At 43.5% G+C, this 17318-nt stretch overlaps 1 protein-coding gene across 1 annotated transcript in view; it reads right to left on the bottom strand.

Moving 5' to 3' along the window:
• Positions 1-17318, bottom strand: part of magi2a (membrane associated guanylate kinase, WW and PDZ domain containing 2a) — a 961431-nt gene that overhangs the window by 219530 nt on the left and 724583 nt on the right. Inside the window, exons 5-7 of the mRNA XM_041202174.1 lie at positions 1770-1980; positions 1418-1497; positions 1100-1138 (exon numbers count right to left, since the gene is read on the bottom strand). Coding sequence (XP_041058108.1) covers positions 1100-1138; positions 1418-1497; positions 1770-1980 — 330 coding nt within the window. The remainder of the gene's footprint in view (positions 1-1099; positions 1139-1417; positions 1498-1769; positions 1981-17318) is intronic.

Genomic DNA, 17318 nt, shown 5'->3' with positions numbered 1-17318 from the left:
TGTGAGAGAGCATGGCTTTAAATCAAGCCTTTCTTCTAAAACTGCTTAAGATTTTCTGATAGTGAAACAACAAAAACAAATTAAGGCTTGCCACAAACACTGTTCTTCTAGGGGCACAGCAGTTTAATTTCAGTAAGAACCTACCTTAGAATTATCAGTTTATATATATTATGCATGCTTTATATAAGTTAGGATGAATTTTACAAATTTCTCTGAAAATTCTAAAAATTAAGAGTAATCCATTCTAAGATCACATAAAAAATATTCCGCATTATATCTTCATTTGGTATGCACCAACCTCAGATAAGAACAGCAATAATTTGAAAAAATAAATGTTTGTAGTTGGTGCAGTTTAAAATGCCAAAGATCAGCACAAAAAATGCTAAAATACAAGTTTAAAAAATGAATGTGAGAGAGTATAGCTTTAAATCAAGCCTTTCTTCTAAAACTGCTAAAGATTTTCTGATAGTGGAACAACAAAAACAAATTACAGCTTGCTACAAACTCTGTTCTTCTAGGGACACAGCAGTTTAATTTCACAGTAAGAACCTACCTTAGAATTATCAGTTTATACATATTATGCATGCTTTAAATAATAAGTTAGGATGAATTTTACAAATTTCTCTGAAAATTAAGAGTAATCCATTCTAAGATCACATAACAAGTATTCTGCATTATATCTTCATTTGGTATGCACCAACCTCAGATAAAAGCGCTTTTCCCTACAAATATTTATTTTTTCCTGTAGGAGATTATTCATCTTCAATTAAGTTTTTTTTTGCTTTGTGATAAAAGGAAATGCTGATCATTTTACAATTTTTTTTGCATATTTGTATGAACTATATTTATATTTTAGATGACATGTTTCTCAACTAAAACAGAACATAAGATACAAGTAGTAGATAACACTGACATCCCTTTCCTAACACTAACTTAAAACAGCTTTTGTGAATGTTTTCATGAAATTAAAACAAATTACACTAGAGGAAATGTAGAAATATGAAGGTATAAACTCTCCACTAAAATCAAATAAAATGGCTATATGAAAAGATGTATTATTTTGAGAATAAAACAAGAAAATTACTTAAAGTTACAGTACCTAGCTTCTGTCCAGTGTTTCCAGATTGCAGCTTGTCTCCTTCAATTTTAAATCAGAAATACAAAGTTAACGTACAGTCTCCAAGGTACAGAAAAAGACAAGCTCAGTTTCTACACTGCTGCAGCTGATATCACTGGGCAGGAGAAGAACAAATATGCAGCAAGCAGTGAAGGTCACCTGTGTCCCAGTCTTAGCTGCTCTCATTAACTATCATTCAGCGGCAGGATGCACTCTCCAACTATCAAATCTAAAGAAAGGTAGCTGAATTTTAAAAAGAATATGCACACATGTTAAACGAAGAAATGCAGATCTACTTACCATCATCTTTACATTCTTCTGGGAGCTTTGCCTTTCTACCTAAACGTGGATCAAGCCAGGATGTTGTTTTGGTGTTATGGCTAAGAATAAAACAAACAGCTCTAGCCTTTTTTTTAAAGAATTGGTTGTTCAAGTCAAATTGCAATCAATACATTTAATTTACATACACAATCTAATTAGCTAAACAAGAGGTGCAACAGAAATTGTTCAAGGCAGTTGTAGTTTTGGCAAGTTCAGCTCTTTTTAACTAGCTATATAATTTTAAGTTAAACTGGGATAGAACATTTCCAAATCAAGTTAACTAAAAATGTTCATCTAGAAGTTTCATAAGAATTTGATTAAAATGTCTTACTCGATAAAGTAGACTTCGCCTTTTTCTGTGTATGCCATCTCCCAGTTCTCGGGCAATGGACACAAGTCGTCACCATCCTCGAGTTTGGTCTGCTTTTCTGAAACGGAATCTTCTCTTGTTCCCTTTGTAAGGCCATAGACTGGCGCAGCACAAGGATGTGAAAAAATCTCACCTGAGGCATCAGTGCTTTTGTCTTTGTGTTCACCAGATTCTGTTGCAGGAAACAGATAATCAGCCCAAGCAGAAATAGGACATACCCACAAGTAATCATCAAAGTATTCATCCAGCTTTGTTGGATATCTTTCGTTAGACAGAACCACAAATTTGGCACATTCAAGAGTGTTAAATAATCTCAATTTAAAACGGAATATATAGCAAAGCAACTTAAAATATTAACATGTCTAAAATAGAGCTCACTAAATAAAATGGCAGTAACAACAAAGAACAGCAGTACTTCAAAACTGAACAAATTCAATTAAAAAATATATATATTTAACCAGAATATGTAAATAAAACTATACATAATTTTTAGTATCAAATATATGCTGGAAAGCATCTTGTAGATTTGATGATGGACAGTAGGAAAAAAAATCACTTTGAAATAAATTAAATTAATTAAGAAGCTACTGCTCTCAAACTACCAAATGTTGCAGTAGTCCAAAACTTGTCTTAAGCTATTTTATGTTTCATTCTTTGGGAATATGCTCCACAAGGAACATGGACCTTCTTTTGCTTCATTTGGAAGTTACTCATAATTAAGATGTGTTCCATGCTTCTGTTTACCCAGATCCTTTTCTTAAAAATAAATAAAGTAAAACAAAACTCTGTGGGTGACCCTATTCCATTTAGCTGTTCTCTTTCCCTATCTGTGTGAACGTTTCCATTGGTTCGAGGATTTGGGGCTTATTTGCTTGATCAGGTGCCTTAAATTTCTGCAATACGTTTCTAATGAATTTGGTAAACCGTCATCAGCGACTCTTAGCTTTCTTCCAATCCAGCCCACCCATTCCTAACAGAAAAATAAAGTGCACAAGTAACATGCTTCCAAATTTAAACAATATATTCACCCAAACCTGGATACAAAGGAAGGGAAAAGGAAAAAGGGAGCTAAGGAAAAGGGGATGGATTCCTTGGCTTGGATTTTGCAGCTGTAATAACAGTAAAACGGTTAGCGTTTTCCATCACTACTCCAGCAACTTCTGGACTCCGCACAGTTAAACGTGGGAGTACAGGTGTTGCAATCAGTGATTTCACAGAAGATTGTGAGCAATTTTGGGCCCCGTATCTCAGGAAGGATGTTCTGGCCCTGGAGAGGGTCCAGAGAAGGTTCACGAGAACGATCCCAGGAATGAAAGACTTAACATATGAGGAATGTTTGAGGACTCTGGGTCTATCCTCAATGGAGTTTAGAAAAATGAGGGGGGATCTGATTGAAACTTACAGAATACTGAAAGGCCTGGATAGAGTGGACGTGGGGAAGATGTTTCCATTAGTAGGAGAGACTAGGACAGCATAGTATTCAAGCTTAATTGCCCATTTTTAAAAAAAATTGTCAGGCGGACTGCCAATTTTGGCACCAACCCACCTGTAGTTTTAAGGGAAATGGGTCGGGATGAGCAAGATGGTGGTGTGCTGGATTTTATGCCCCCCCTGCCAAAACGGGGTGGGGGGGGATAAAATCCCGCACCAAGTAGATATTATTGAACTCATGAGCACATACCCTTTTATGCTATTAGTCTCACTGTAAATGCCCGTGAAAAGTTACACCTTGTTGAAAGAGGTGTAACTGAGATTTTAACAGCATAATAATTACTGCTGAAAAACCGTTCTGACCCTCAAAGACTAATTTTTTATTAGTGGAATGTCAAATTTCTCCATTATAATAAAAAATTATTCACATTTTAATTTTTTTAATGCTTACTTATGATAATTTATCCTCTATCTTAATCCCACGGGCAGAATTTTTTGCTCAGCGGCTGGGCACACACCTGGCACGCTCGAGCATGAAATAAGACGCGTTGACATTAGCTGAGCATGCAGACGTCAACACGGAGTTGCAAAATACTTCAGTCGGCAGGTGCATGCTGGAGCCAGCAGTATGCCCGCCGAAAATTAAAGAGCCTCTTAAGGCCATTAAGTAATCAATTAAGTTAAATTTTTTGCTGCCCGCCCAACCTAATGGTTGGCAGGCAGGTGAAAAGGCCAAGCGGTCTTTCCACTTTTTTGGAAACCTCATCCACAGGTGGGATGAGGTTCCCAAAAGCAAATTAAAATAAAATAAAAACTTTAATTTTTCATTAATGACAAGTCCCTGCTCATGTGACAGAGTCACATGAGGGGATGTTTCATTACTTTTTTTTAAACATATCTCTTCATCCCTTCCCATGCGCGAAGTTTACGCTCGGCCCGCTCACCCTCCTCCCAATCCCCCCGCACAGGCAGTGCTCAGTGCTGCCATTTGTGTTTCACGCTGGGTGGGGCTTAATTGGCCCGCCAGTGTGAAATCGCGGTCCAGTGCTGATTGCGAGCAGCAGTTGGCTTCCTGACCGTCTCCGCCTGCTTCGCCAAGGACAAAATTCAGCCCCATGCGTATGACCCAATCATTTATTCCACTTCTCTGTAAAGTATATTTAAATGTGAAGCATAGCCAGTGCATTTTACTTCCTAGTTTGCTATCTGTGAAAGTACTTTTGGGCCAGAATTTTGACCTTGATGGGTGGGCGGGCCCCACAGGCTCGGTGGCGGGCGGGCAGCTGAACTCCGCTACCGAAATGGGGCCGGCCGCCATTTTACATGGGCGGGCCAATTAATGCCCGCCCAGCGGCCTGCCCGACAGGAAGCGCTATGCCCATCGATCAAAGTGCGTTCTTTTGCGCATGCGTGTGAAAGAGCACACTGCTCCCTGAGACTAAGTGCTGTCTCAGGGAGAGTGCCGAATGTTTAAAAAGCTTTAAAAATTGAGAAAGAAAAACATTATTAACTTGTCCCCCTCATGTGACACTGTCAAACGAGATGGGACATGTTAATAAAGATGAGTGAAACTTTAATAAACTTTTTAAAAACTGCGATGAAACCTCATCCTGCCAGTGGATGAGGTTTCATCTTTTTTCAGAAGCATGCTGGTGCTCCTGGCCTGCCCGCCAGCCTTAAGGTTGGACGGGCAGATCTTTCAATGAGCTTAATAATCTTGTCAATGGCCTCAATTAGCCATTGACAGGTCGGTGGGCAAACAGCTGATTTCGCTGTCCGCCCACCTTCCTAAAAATTTAAATGGAGCGGGATGACATCAGGGGTTCCTCTCAACATCATTGCGCATCATTTTCCCATCGGCGAGTGGGCCCCACCCCCAAATTGCCAACGGGAAAATTCTGCCCTTGGTGTAATTGGCTGCCTACTCTGCTTGATGACTGTTTTTGGGTGCCAGAGAGCTCTTTGAACTGATGCCAGAATGAAATTAATCTCATGAAAGGTGAAATCCACGCCAAGTTTTCTTCAGGGTCAGTAATGAGTACCATCGTTTCACTGCTGATTGCAAAATCCAGGCCCTTAAGTCAGATATGTATGTCAACCTATAAAACTAAAGGAGTAACAGTTCAAAATAGTCCAGAATATAAACCATATTGAAGGTGCAACTAAAAACAAGGGGTTATGAACTGAAATTTAGCAGGACAGGGACTTTGCATAATTTAAACTACAGACACACCCAACAGTTAATCATTTTTATTGCAGGGCTAAAATCCAAAATACACTAATGTTACTAAAGGTGACGTGAGTATTTGATGCGTTATGAAATTCTACCTTTCCAGTCAAAAAAATTCTTCTGTAAGGGCTACTCCATTTTAGTTATGAAAATAAATGAATTCAGCTGTATGGATTTCTATGCAATATTACAGGTTCTAGGCCTTTCACTGAAAATTCAACATCAATTTCTAAACTGAAATATTTGAGAACATGCACCTGTAATATTTCCAACCTGGAGTTCATTAGGGCAGAATTTTCCCATTGGTGTATGGGAGTGGGCCCCATACGCACGTAAAATGATGCGTGGTTACATCAGGCAAGCATCCCGATATTACCGTGCACCATCGCGATATTTTATTGGGCAGGTGCGCGATGTTCACCGATGTGTGCCCACCAATAATTAATGGGCCACCTAAGGCCCTTCAGGTGCCAATAGACCGCGATTTTTCGGTGCCCGTGCAATCTTCGGGTCAGCGCACGGGCAGGACACATTTGTATAAACCTCATCCACAGGCGGGATAGGAGGGCTCAGTGGGGTCGCGAGTGTACTCTGTCAAATATTAATGTTTCAAAGCTACTGATGCTTGCCTGTGTGAGCTGCAATACTTCAAAACGCATACCTGCTGCTTGGTCTGGACTCACAAACTTCAGGTCAGCACTCTGCAGTGAGGGATCTTTTTTGGGCCTGCATGTTTCAGGAAGCCTTCCCTTAGCCTGGGAATGGGAGCTGAACTTTCCTCTGTAGGCACCTCCTCTGAGGAGGAAAGGAGGGCTAGAAGGGGGAGAAGGCCAGGAGTGCACATTCAGCCTTCAGGGAAGCCACCGTTGGGAGGTCAGGTGCAGGCATAAGGGGTGCAGGGCCAAGAGGTAGTCCAAGGCGGAAGGGGTTGCAGAAGATGGCACTATCCTGCTGCCAGGGTATACAGAGCTCGAAGCAGCTACCTCAATATGTCTGAGGTGCAGTGCCAAAGGAAGCTCTGTCCCTCAAGGGAGACCATCAACTATATCTGTCAGATGATTGGGCCTGAAATCTCTGCCAACTGTGTGAGTGGACACCCCATGCCAGTAGCTCTAAAGGTCACAGCTGCCCTCAACATCTATGCATCTGGCTCCTTCCAGGGGTCGGTGGGCGATCTTTGCGGTGTCTCCCAATCAGCTGTCCACACTTGTGTCAAGCAGGTTACAAACGCTCCGTTCAGGTGTGCATTGACCTTCATCCTCTACCGTTGGGACCAGGCAAGCCAGACACAACGAGCTAGAGGCTTCGCGGCCATTGCTGTCTTCCCCCGCGTCCAGGGTGCAATAGACTGCACACACGTGGCCATCAAGGCGCCAGCAGGTGAGCCCGGTGCCTTTGTCAACAGGAAGGGCTTCCATTCCATGAACGTGCAAACAGTCTGTGATCACAGGATGCTGATTCTTCAAGTCTGTGCAAGGCACCCAGGCAGCTCCCATGATGCCTACATCCTCAGACACTCCCAGGTGCTGGGGCTCTTCAGTGCTCCAGCTCGGCTAGATAGATGGCTGCTGGGTGACAAGGGCTATCCCCTCAGAAGGTGGCTCATGATGCCTCTCTGCCATCCAAGAACAGAAGCTGAGCAGTGATACAATAGGAGCCACACCTCCACAAGGGCTGTGGTGGAGAGAGCTATTGGTCTTCTCAAGATGCACTTCCAATGCTTGGACTGCTTAGGGGACGCACTCCAATACCCCCCAGATTGTGTTAGACGCATTGGCTGTGGCTGCACACAATGAGTCCAGCAGTGAGTCCGAGGATGAGCACGCACAGGAAAATGCTGAGGGGGTAGATGCTGACCCGGGCATACTCTAGGGAGGCAGGGACACCCGGGAGCCTTTAATCCAATGAACCTTCAGCTAGCACACCACATATGGACCTCCAGGACAAGCCTGAGCCGTGTGCTCCATATTCGAGACCTGAGTGAAAAATCTGCCTGGTTAGGAACATTAACTAAGGTCCTTGTTAATAAAGCTGAATGTCCCACAAAACACTCATTACATTATTGGAAACCAACCACCTGCAGAATAAAAGAGGCAACCTCAGCCATAGTGACATGTCTGAATTTACTATTGCAACCAAAGAAACTTAACGAAACAAAATGAAAAAGTGTTAAAAATCACACCAACTCATAAAGACCTCATCTCCGGCCAACTCAAAAGCACCAGTGATAAACCCATGGTGTGCCTAAGATGCCTTATGTTTACATTTTTGGGTGCTACATCTTGATGCTGATCCCTCGCTGGGAGTGGCAAATGAGACAGGCTGCTAACTCTGCTGTCCTGTTGGCCTCCATGACCTTGGCGGTCGTCCTCTGGCCCGTGGAGCCTGTGCTGACCCCACCTGAGAGGGAGCTGCCAGTTCTACAACTGGCATCTCCCCAGTCGTCACAGCCTTGCCTGATGCAACAGTCAATGGCAGAGGGGTGGAGGAAATGCCACCCTCATCTGGAGCACCCTGAGAGGAGCCCGCAGAGACAACAGGCAGCTGCTGCACCGACATGAAGTCGAAGCAACTGTGCTCACCATTGATGGATGGGCAGCGAGCTGGGAAACTTGGTGCCCAGACCATCTCCCACACTGGCACTGACTAGCTGAGGTCAATGCCGATATGAGGGCTTGCTGGTCCGAATGCATCCCCAGTAAGCCCTGATGGGTCTCCTGGAGGAGCCTCTCCATGAGAGTCGCCACTCTCTCCATGGAGGACGCATGGCACTCGGACATGAGGCTCATTTCTTCGGCGATCATCTGTGTAGACTCCTCCGCTATGGACACCAAGCCAAGCATAGCCTTACGTATCGCCCCCAATGCTCCTGCACACCCAGCCACATTTCCTGCGCTTGCTGCATCGCAGACAACTCCACAGGCACAGCATCAAGCTCCGACTGAGCATGTGCCTGGTCCCCTGTAGTCCTCTGACTGCTGGTGCTATGGGCACTCTCTGTCTCTGCCAGCTCCTCTAGCGACTGTGAAGTGCCCTCACTGCTGTGCCCCAGTACACTAGCCAATGTTCGAATTCCCACCGAGGTGCTAGTATCTGCGCTGGTGCCTGCCTGGCAGAGATGGTGTGATGCTGGTGAGACTTCAGGGCCCTCAGGTGTGAGAGGGGGCCTCTGCTGCTCCTCCTCCCAGCCCTGCTCCGGTGATGCTGAAAGGAAGAACAAGAACATTGGATCAGTTAACGTGGAGACAATGTCAATATGCATCCCTGTCCCCCGGATCATTATGCGCTCATCCTTCCATAAGCAATGGACAAGCCATGTTGCAAACTTCAATCACTGAACATTCAGCACTGCCATGGCTGTTGGGAGAACAATAGTGACCTCACTACTGGGCAAACATACCTGCCTGTGGCACACCAGCCTCACCAACCACCAACACCAGTGGATCTGGGTGCATGGTGCCTCTCCAAATCGAGGGCCTCCTGCTCGAAGCGGCTGAGAAACGCTAACTATGCCAGCCCACCACCAATCCTCACCCACTCGGCTGCACTATGTGCATTCTTCACCTGAAAAGGAGAGAAGAGCATTGATTAGTGCTTATTGTACCCGGATTCTCTTCACGGACAGCCAACCCCAACCAGAGTGGGACACTGCAGGGCTCCAGTGTCTTTTCACCGAACACTCACACAAAGATGCTAGGCCTGTCAACCCCCCCAGCCCCGCCAACCCCCTTGGCCAAATGCTATCTACATCACATTAGGCACCACATGGTCTAACCTGCCATAGCAAGGAGGCACAAACACGTGGAGCGAGGAGGACAGCAGATCGATCGGTGCCACACCACCTTGAAGCTCCCCTTCCAGCATGTCATCACCCTGACTTTGACATGGGGCAGAATTTTCTGCCCACCCGGTGGGTGGGCCCCACCCAATCTCCGGTGGGCGGGGTGCCGATTCCCACCGGAGATGCGGGCCCTGTCTCCATTTTAAGTGGGCGGGCCAATTAAGGCCCACCCAGCGTGATGCCCAGCGGGAAGCGCTATGCGCTCCCTGTGCGGGCAGGGGGATTCCCCAAATGCAAGAGTGCACTCTTTCGCGCATGCGCACGAAAGAGCACACATCTCCCTGAGGATAAGTACTACCTCAGGGAGATCGCTGAAAGTTGCACAAACATTAATAGAAAAATAAAAAATTCCTTAACATGTCCTCCTCATGTGACAATGTCACATGAGATGGGACGTGTTAATAAATATCACTAAAACTTTTAAAAAGTTTTTTAAACCCTACATGAAACCTCATCCCGCTGGTGGATGATGTTTCATGTTTTTTCAGAAACCCGCCGGGGCTCCTGGCCTGCCCACCAACCTTAAGGTTGGACGGGCAGGCCCTTTAATTGTTTCAATTATCCTATCAATGGCCTCAATTGGCCATTGACAGGTTGGCAGGCACAAAGCTGATTTTGCTGTACCCCCGCCTTCCTGAAAATTTAAATGACGTCCCCCCTGCGTCATTTTGCGAGTCGCTGAGCGGCCCCCGCCCCCTGCTCGCCGATGGCAAATTTCAGCCCATGTCCTGGAATTCCAGCCCTGTGCTTAGGTGCAGATCCTCCAGATTGCCCCCAAAACAGTAATGTGAGTCTCAGTGTGCCACATGTTGCAGGGGCAGAACCATCTCTTCATCACCCTCTCAGGGTGACCTCGGCATGGGCAAAATCTACAGGCCCACCCAGCGAAGGACACATGCCGTCAATGATTCACCGCAGTCACTACACTCAGACTTGGGTGGGCACTGGGGGGAAAGCCTACCTGCTGGGTTAAGTGACCAATGCCAACATGGTACTCACCCTTCCTGAGTGCAACAGGTCGTTGAAGTGCTTGCAATACTGGACCCAGGTGCGCCGCAACACGTCATGCAATAGTTTTTTAAAACAGGCCACTGGGTTGCCATTGGACCCAGCGGTCATTGCAGTCCTGCCGCCGCCTGCCCACTCCCGCTGTCCTTGGGAGCCGTGATTCATGCTGGGCGGGCCTCAATTGGCCTGCCTGCGTAAAATGGTGGCACGGACCAGCTCCGCTCCCCTGCCAGCCAAAAGATTCTGCCCTGTATGTTCACAATACAAAACTAATTCGCTATTCCATCTGTCCTTTACCACAAACAATGATTTACCTGAGGCACGTGGCAGATTACCTACAATGAGAGCATACGGATCAAACTAGTTCAAATGAATGATATTTATTTTCAGGAGGGTTATGAATTGGTCAATAATATCAAATTAAAGGTGTCAACCTTGGCTCAATGTTAGCATTCTTTCCTCTGAGTCAGATGATCAAGGATCCAAGGCCTAGTCTTTGACTTAAGCACATAATCAAGGCTGAGTCTTCAGGGTAGTGCTGAGGAAGCACTGCAGTTTTGAAAGTGTCATCTTTAGATGAGAAATTAAGTGGAAGTCCTCTCTTCCTTAAACATGGACAGAAAAAATGCCCATGGCTTTGGGATGATCTGAAGTCATGAAAGATGCTGTTTAACTGCAAGGTTTTTTTTTAAAGTTACAGAATTTACTGTAAAGAGAAACCACAGTAAACATTAATGCCTTTGCCTCATGTCCATAGTGATGAACCTGCTGTGCATTCCAATTTTTAAAATACATGGGCTCGGATATTCGCTGAGTCAGGCCAGTCAGTCTGGAGGCATTTAAAAATGGTGTTTTTTTTTTCAATTAGTCTGGGGTTTTTTATCCATGCAGTGTGAATTGTGGTGAATTTGAGTGACAGCTCGATTTAAAGGTTTAATTTTTTTCACACCCATGTCCATTACTATACATGGCGCCTGAGGTCTTTCCATTGTGGATACTGGGTGTCTGGTTATGGATGATATATGGGAGGCATAGAGGCATAAGGTGGCATTAAGGGGATGTGAGGGTGTGAGAGGTATGGGGGTGGGTGACAGGGTGAGGGATGAGAGCTTGAAGGCCTGACATTCATGATTACAACAGGGCTGATGTCTAGTAAATGGAGACAGACCTCCCAACCTGCTGAACCTGTCAGCCACCTGCTTCTGTTATTGCCTCAGGCCTGCCTCCAGAGATGGTGAACTCAAATCTATCCCACCCCCACCTCCCCAGAACAAAAACATGGTGGCGGGAGCCTACTTAACAGAGACAAATTTGCAGAGTCAGGAATTTTCCTGACTCTGGTACCTGTCTCCTTCATGAAAACCTGGCTCACGAGCTTAGAAATTACCATTGGTGATAATAGCAAACAAATGTTTCATACGACAATCTTTTACCTCTTATGTAAACAGATACCTGTTTGTGAGTGAGTTAACACATTTAAAATAAACACTAAAATAGCAAAAGGATGCCTATAATATAATAAAGGAAAGAAAAAGAAAAGGCAAGAAATTTCATTTATACTGCGCGCTTCACAATCCCAGGGTGTCCCAAAGTGTTTTACAGCCAATGAACATATGAACATACAAATTAGGAGCAGGGGTAAGCCATACAGCCCCTTGAGCCTGCTCTGCCATTTAATAAGATCTTGGTTGATCTGATTGTGGCCTCAACACCACATTTCTGCCTAACCCTTGACTCCCTTGTTCGTCAACAATCTATCTACCATTGTCTTAAAAATATTCCATGACCCTGCCTCCACCGGTCTCTCTGGTGAACAGAGTTTCACAGACTCATGACCCTCTGAGAGAAAAAAATTCTCATCTCTGTAGTAAATGGGAGACTCCTTATTTTTAAACTGTTCTTCCTAGTTCTAGATTACCCCACTTGAGAAACATCCTCTTAGCATACACCCTGTCAAGTACTTTCAGGATCTTATATGTTTCAATAAGATCGCTTCTCATCCTTCTAAATTCCAATGGACACTAACATACATACAAACATATGAATTAGAAGCAGGAATAAACCACTTGGCCCCTCAAGCCCATTTCGCCATTCAATAAGATCATGGCTGATCTGACTGTAATCTCAACTCCAATTCTCACCTACCCATGATAACCTTTCAGATAGCAAGAATCTATCTTGCTCTGCCTTAAAAATATTCAAAGGCTCTGCTTCCACCACCTTTTGAAGACGAAAATTCCAAAGACTCATGACCCTCAGAGAAAAAAATTCTCCTCATTTGTGTCTTAAATGGGCCACACCTTATTTTTAAACAGTAACCCCTAGTGTTAGTATTTAATAGGTTCTGTTGATGGATGTTAAATACCCAGTCGCTTAAGGTAATAAAATAATAAGGTGAACAGGAGTTGGGTATTGAATTAGTTAATTATACTCAATTGTGTATATAAAGAAGAGTCAGCCTGTACTGACATGGATTGCGTTACAGTGTAGAAGTAAGCTCTGCATAAACAGTCTCTACCAAAAGCATCCTAGTTTCAGTGTCTTCTTCACAACCAAGATTGAGAATTTCTCTAACTACTACTTCTAGATTCTCTCACCAGAGGAAGAATCTTTTCCACACCCACTCTGTCAAGATCCCTCAGGATCTTATATCTTTCAATCAAGTTGCCTCTTGCTCTTCTAAACTCCAGTGGATAGAAGCCTAGCCTGTCCAACCTTTCCTCATAAGCCAATCTGCTCATTCCAGGTATTAGTCTAGTATACCTTCTCTGAACTGCATTCAGTGCAAGTACACCCTTCCTTAAATAAGGAGACCAATACAGGCCCAATCTGTCCAACCTTTTCTCGTAAGATAACCCCCTCATCCCAGGAATCAGTCAAGTGAGCCTTCTCTGAACTGCTTCTAATGCAATTATATCCTTTCTTAAATATGGAAACCAAAACTATACACAGTACACAGATGTGGTCTCACCAATACCCTGTACAACTATAACAAAACACCCCTATTTTTATATTCCATTCCCCTTGCAATAAATACCAACATTCCATTTGCCTTCTTAATCACTTACTGTACCTGTATACTAACTTTTTGTGATTCATGCACCAGGACACCCAGGTCCCTCTGTACCTCAAGGTTCTGCAATCTCTCTCCATTTAAATATTATACTGCATTTTTTTTCCTGCCAAAGTGGACAAATTCACATTTTTCCACATTATACTCCATCTGCCAAGTATTTTTGAAGTGTGGTCACTGCTGCAATGCAAAGTTAAGCACACCAGACAAGTGAGACTGTGGCTAGGAACTGCTTATGGGATTGTATCATATGGAAAGATAGTGCTCCGTGATACAGCAAAATGAAAATCCAAACTAGGAGGCTACTAAGACTTCTCCTAAAGGTTGAAAGAAAATGCTCTGATGTACACAAGAAATAGAAGCTGGGTTAAGCTATTTGGCCTTTCAAGCTTGTTCTGTCATTTAATAAGATCGTGGCTGATCTTTGATCTCAACTCCGCCTTCCTACAATATCCTCATGTACCTTAATTCCCTCAGTACCCAAAAATCCATTGATCACTGTCTTGTATATAGCCTAAAGGTTGAAAGTATTGCATGTTAAACTTATATTTACTCCCCAAAGCTTGTCCACCATCTTCAAGGCACAAGTCAGCAGTGTGATGGAATACTCTCCACTTGCCTGGTTGAGTGCAGCTCCAACAATACTCAAGAATCTTGACACCACCCATGACAAAGCAGCCCACTTGATTGGCACCCTTTCCACAAACATTCATTCCCTCCACCAGAAATGCACAGTTGCAGCAGTGTACACCATTTACAAGCTGCACTGCAAGAACTCAGCAAGCCTCCTTAGACAGCACCTTCCAAACCCATGACCAGTACCATCTTATAGGACAAGGGCAGCAGACACATGGGAACACCGCCCCCTGAAAATTCCCCTCCACACACCATCCTAACTGGAAAGTACATCGTCTTTCCTTCGCTGTCGTTGGGTCAAAATCTTGCAACTCCCTCCCTAACAGCACTGTGGGTGCACCCACACCACATGGGCTGCAGCGGTTCAAGAAGGCAGCTCACCACCGCCTTCTCAAGGGCAATTAGGGTTTAGGCAATAAATGCTGGCCTAGTAAGAGATGCCCACAAACCATGAATGAACAACAAAAGTCCATGAGAATGTGTTTGTAGGTTATCACCAATTGTTAGCTGATTTGCTGTTTTGCCCCTGTAATTTTCTGTCCTGCAAAAACAACTTGATATACATTACAATTTTAAAAAAACAAAACCATGCACAACAAATACGGTTTCCCGAAACAGACAAGGGAACTGAATTGTGTGCTCTAAGATGAACTCAATCATCTCCAGTTTATGATATTGTATCCATATATACGCTCATTGATTATTACATAAGAACATAAGAAAAAGCAGCAAGAGAAGACCATTGAGCCTGCTCCAACATACAACAAGATCATTGTTGATCTTGGGCTTCAACTCCAGTTAACCACCTGCTCTCCATATCCTTTGATTCCCTAAGAGACCAAAAATTTGTCTATCTCAGCCTTAAACATATTCAATGATGGCACATTTACAACCCTCTGGGGTAGAGAATTCCAAAGATTCCCAATCCTATTCGTGAAGGAATTTCTCTTCAACTCAGTCCTAGATGATTGGTACCTTTCCTGAGACTGTGCCCCATGTTCCAGATTCGGCAACCATGGGAAAAAATGTCTCAGTATCTATCCTGTCAAGCTCCTTCATAATCTTGTATGCTTCAGTGAGATTCTTCTAAACGTTAGAGAATATAACCCCAATTTACTCAGCCTCTCATCATAGGACAACTCTTTCATCCCAGGGACCAATCTAGAGAACCTTTGCTATACTGCCTCCAATGCAGTTATATCCTTCCTTAAACATGGAGACCAAAACTGCATACAGTATTCCATGTGTGGTCCCACCAAAACCACGTACAATTGTAGCATGACTTCTTTATTCTTGTACTCCAATCCCCAATGCAATAAAGGCCAACATTTGCCTTCCTAATTGCTTGCTGTACCTGCATGCTATTTTTTTGTGTTCCTTGTACAAGTACAGCCAAGTATCTCTGAACATCAAAATTTACAAGTTTCAAGCTTTTTAAAAAATATTCTACTTTTCTATTCTTATAACCAAAGTGAATAACCTCATACTTTTCCACATTATACTTCATCTGCCACATTGTCGCCTACTCAGTTAACCTGTCTATATCCCTTTGTAGGCTCTTTGTATCCTCCTCACAGCTTGTATTCCCACTTAGCTTTGTATCAATAGTAAACTTAGATACATTACTCTGTCTCTTCATCTAAGACATGAGTATCGATTGTAAATAGTTAAGGCTGCAGCACTGATTCTTGCGGCACTCCAATAGTCAGAGCCTGCCAATGTGAAAATGTCCCATTTCTCCCTACTCTCTGCTTTCTGTCCATTAACCAATCTTCTATCCATTCTAATGTATCACCCCAACTCCATGAGCCCTTAATCTTTTGTGTGGCACCTTATCAAATGCCTTTTGGAAATCCAAGCATACTACATATACTGGTTCCCCTTTATCTACCCTTCCAGCTTACATCCTCAAAAAACTCTAATAAGTTGTCAAACAGGATTTCCCACTTGTAAAACCATATTGACTTATTCTAATCATACAATGCTTTTCTAAGTGCATTGTTAAGACTTTCTTAATAATAGATTCCAACACTTTCCCGATAACTGATATCAAGCTAACTGGCCTGGAGTTCTGTTTTTTCTCTCCTCCTTTTCTTGAATATGGTGTTACATTTGCTAACTTCCAATCTGCTGGGACCAATCCAGAACCTAGGGAATTTTGGAAAATCATTGCCAGTGAATCCACTATCTCTTTTAGAACCCTAAGATGTAGGCCATCAGGTCCTAAGGATTTGTTGGACCTCACATTTCCCAATGGATGTTGATTGCTTTAATGTGGTCAAAGATACCTCAATGCAAGCATTTCAACAAACTAAAAATGGATTCTGAAGTTACAGAACACACTAAATGCTACAATTCACCCTTAAACAGGCCAATAATTCACAGTACAATTGTACACTGCAATAAAATTTGAAACTTGAGAATTTCAGTGTAATTTTTAAAAATGAAGTAACATCATATGCTTCAAATGCACTCCTCTTGATTTCCATCCTACGCAGTTCTGTAAAGAATGATCAAATGTGTTCACGTTAACTCAAAAATGCTGACACAGCCATACTTGAGGAAAATAAACTTTCATGTAAGATAAGTGCCAGGCATCAAAAAAATGGCCCTTTTGAGGGAAATAGCTTTTGAAAGCTGTATTTAGTGGCTTATTCGCTTCATGCAACTTATTTCAGCACACAAAATATACACCCTTGACTGTGGAGGGGAAATTTAACTTCTTCTGAAAACAAGTACAAAGTTAGCAGAGCAGCCAGGATGTTAGAATCATTTTTGGGTGCGTGCCACATTTGGATGCTGCCGATATTCAGTCAGCATCCCACTGCATCTCGGCAATTTTAGGAATGCAATTAAAGGGATGTCAGGTCTGGGAGGTCCCAGAATGTGGCAAGTGCGGACCTGAGAGCAGACTGCAATAATTCCACAGACCAGATAGAGCACTCTTGCTTATCCTGGATCCACAAAAATTCCTTCACCAATTCTAGGCCTTTTCTTGAGTAGCCATTAGTGGTCTATTTAAGGACTGCTATTAAGGCTGGTCACTGCCTGGCATGAATAGGTGCCCCCTGCACACACTGTCCTCACACCCCCACCATTTCAACAGTTGGCTGCCCATTTTTCAGGTGAGACACCAGGGACCAGTGGTTGAAAATCACTCTCAAAAACCAACATGTTATCTAAAGAATTTTCTGCCTTAGGTTTGTGCGCAACCAACAGTGAAAGAAAGTAACACCCGATTGCTTGACTCTAAAAGCTTTCAGTTCTGCCCTCCACACAATCTGAATGATT

The sequence above is a fragment of the Carcharodon carcharias genome, chromosome 13 (genome assembly GCF_017639515.1).
Source record: "Carcharodon carcharias isolate sCarCar2 chromosome 13, sCarCar2.pri, whole genome shotgun sequence".
Taxonomy (NCBI): domain Eukaryota; kingdom Metazoa; phylum Chordata; class Chondrichthyes; order Lamniformes; family Lamnidae; genus Carcharodon; species Carcharodon carcharias.
Note: the sequence above shows the minus strand (reverse complement) of the source record. Positions and strands in the feature narration are given on the sequence as shown.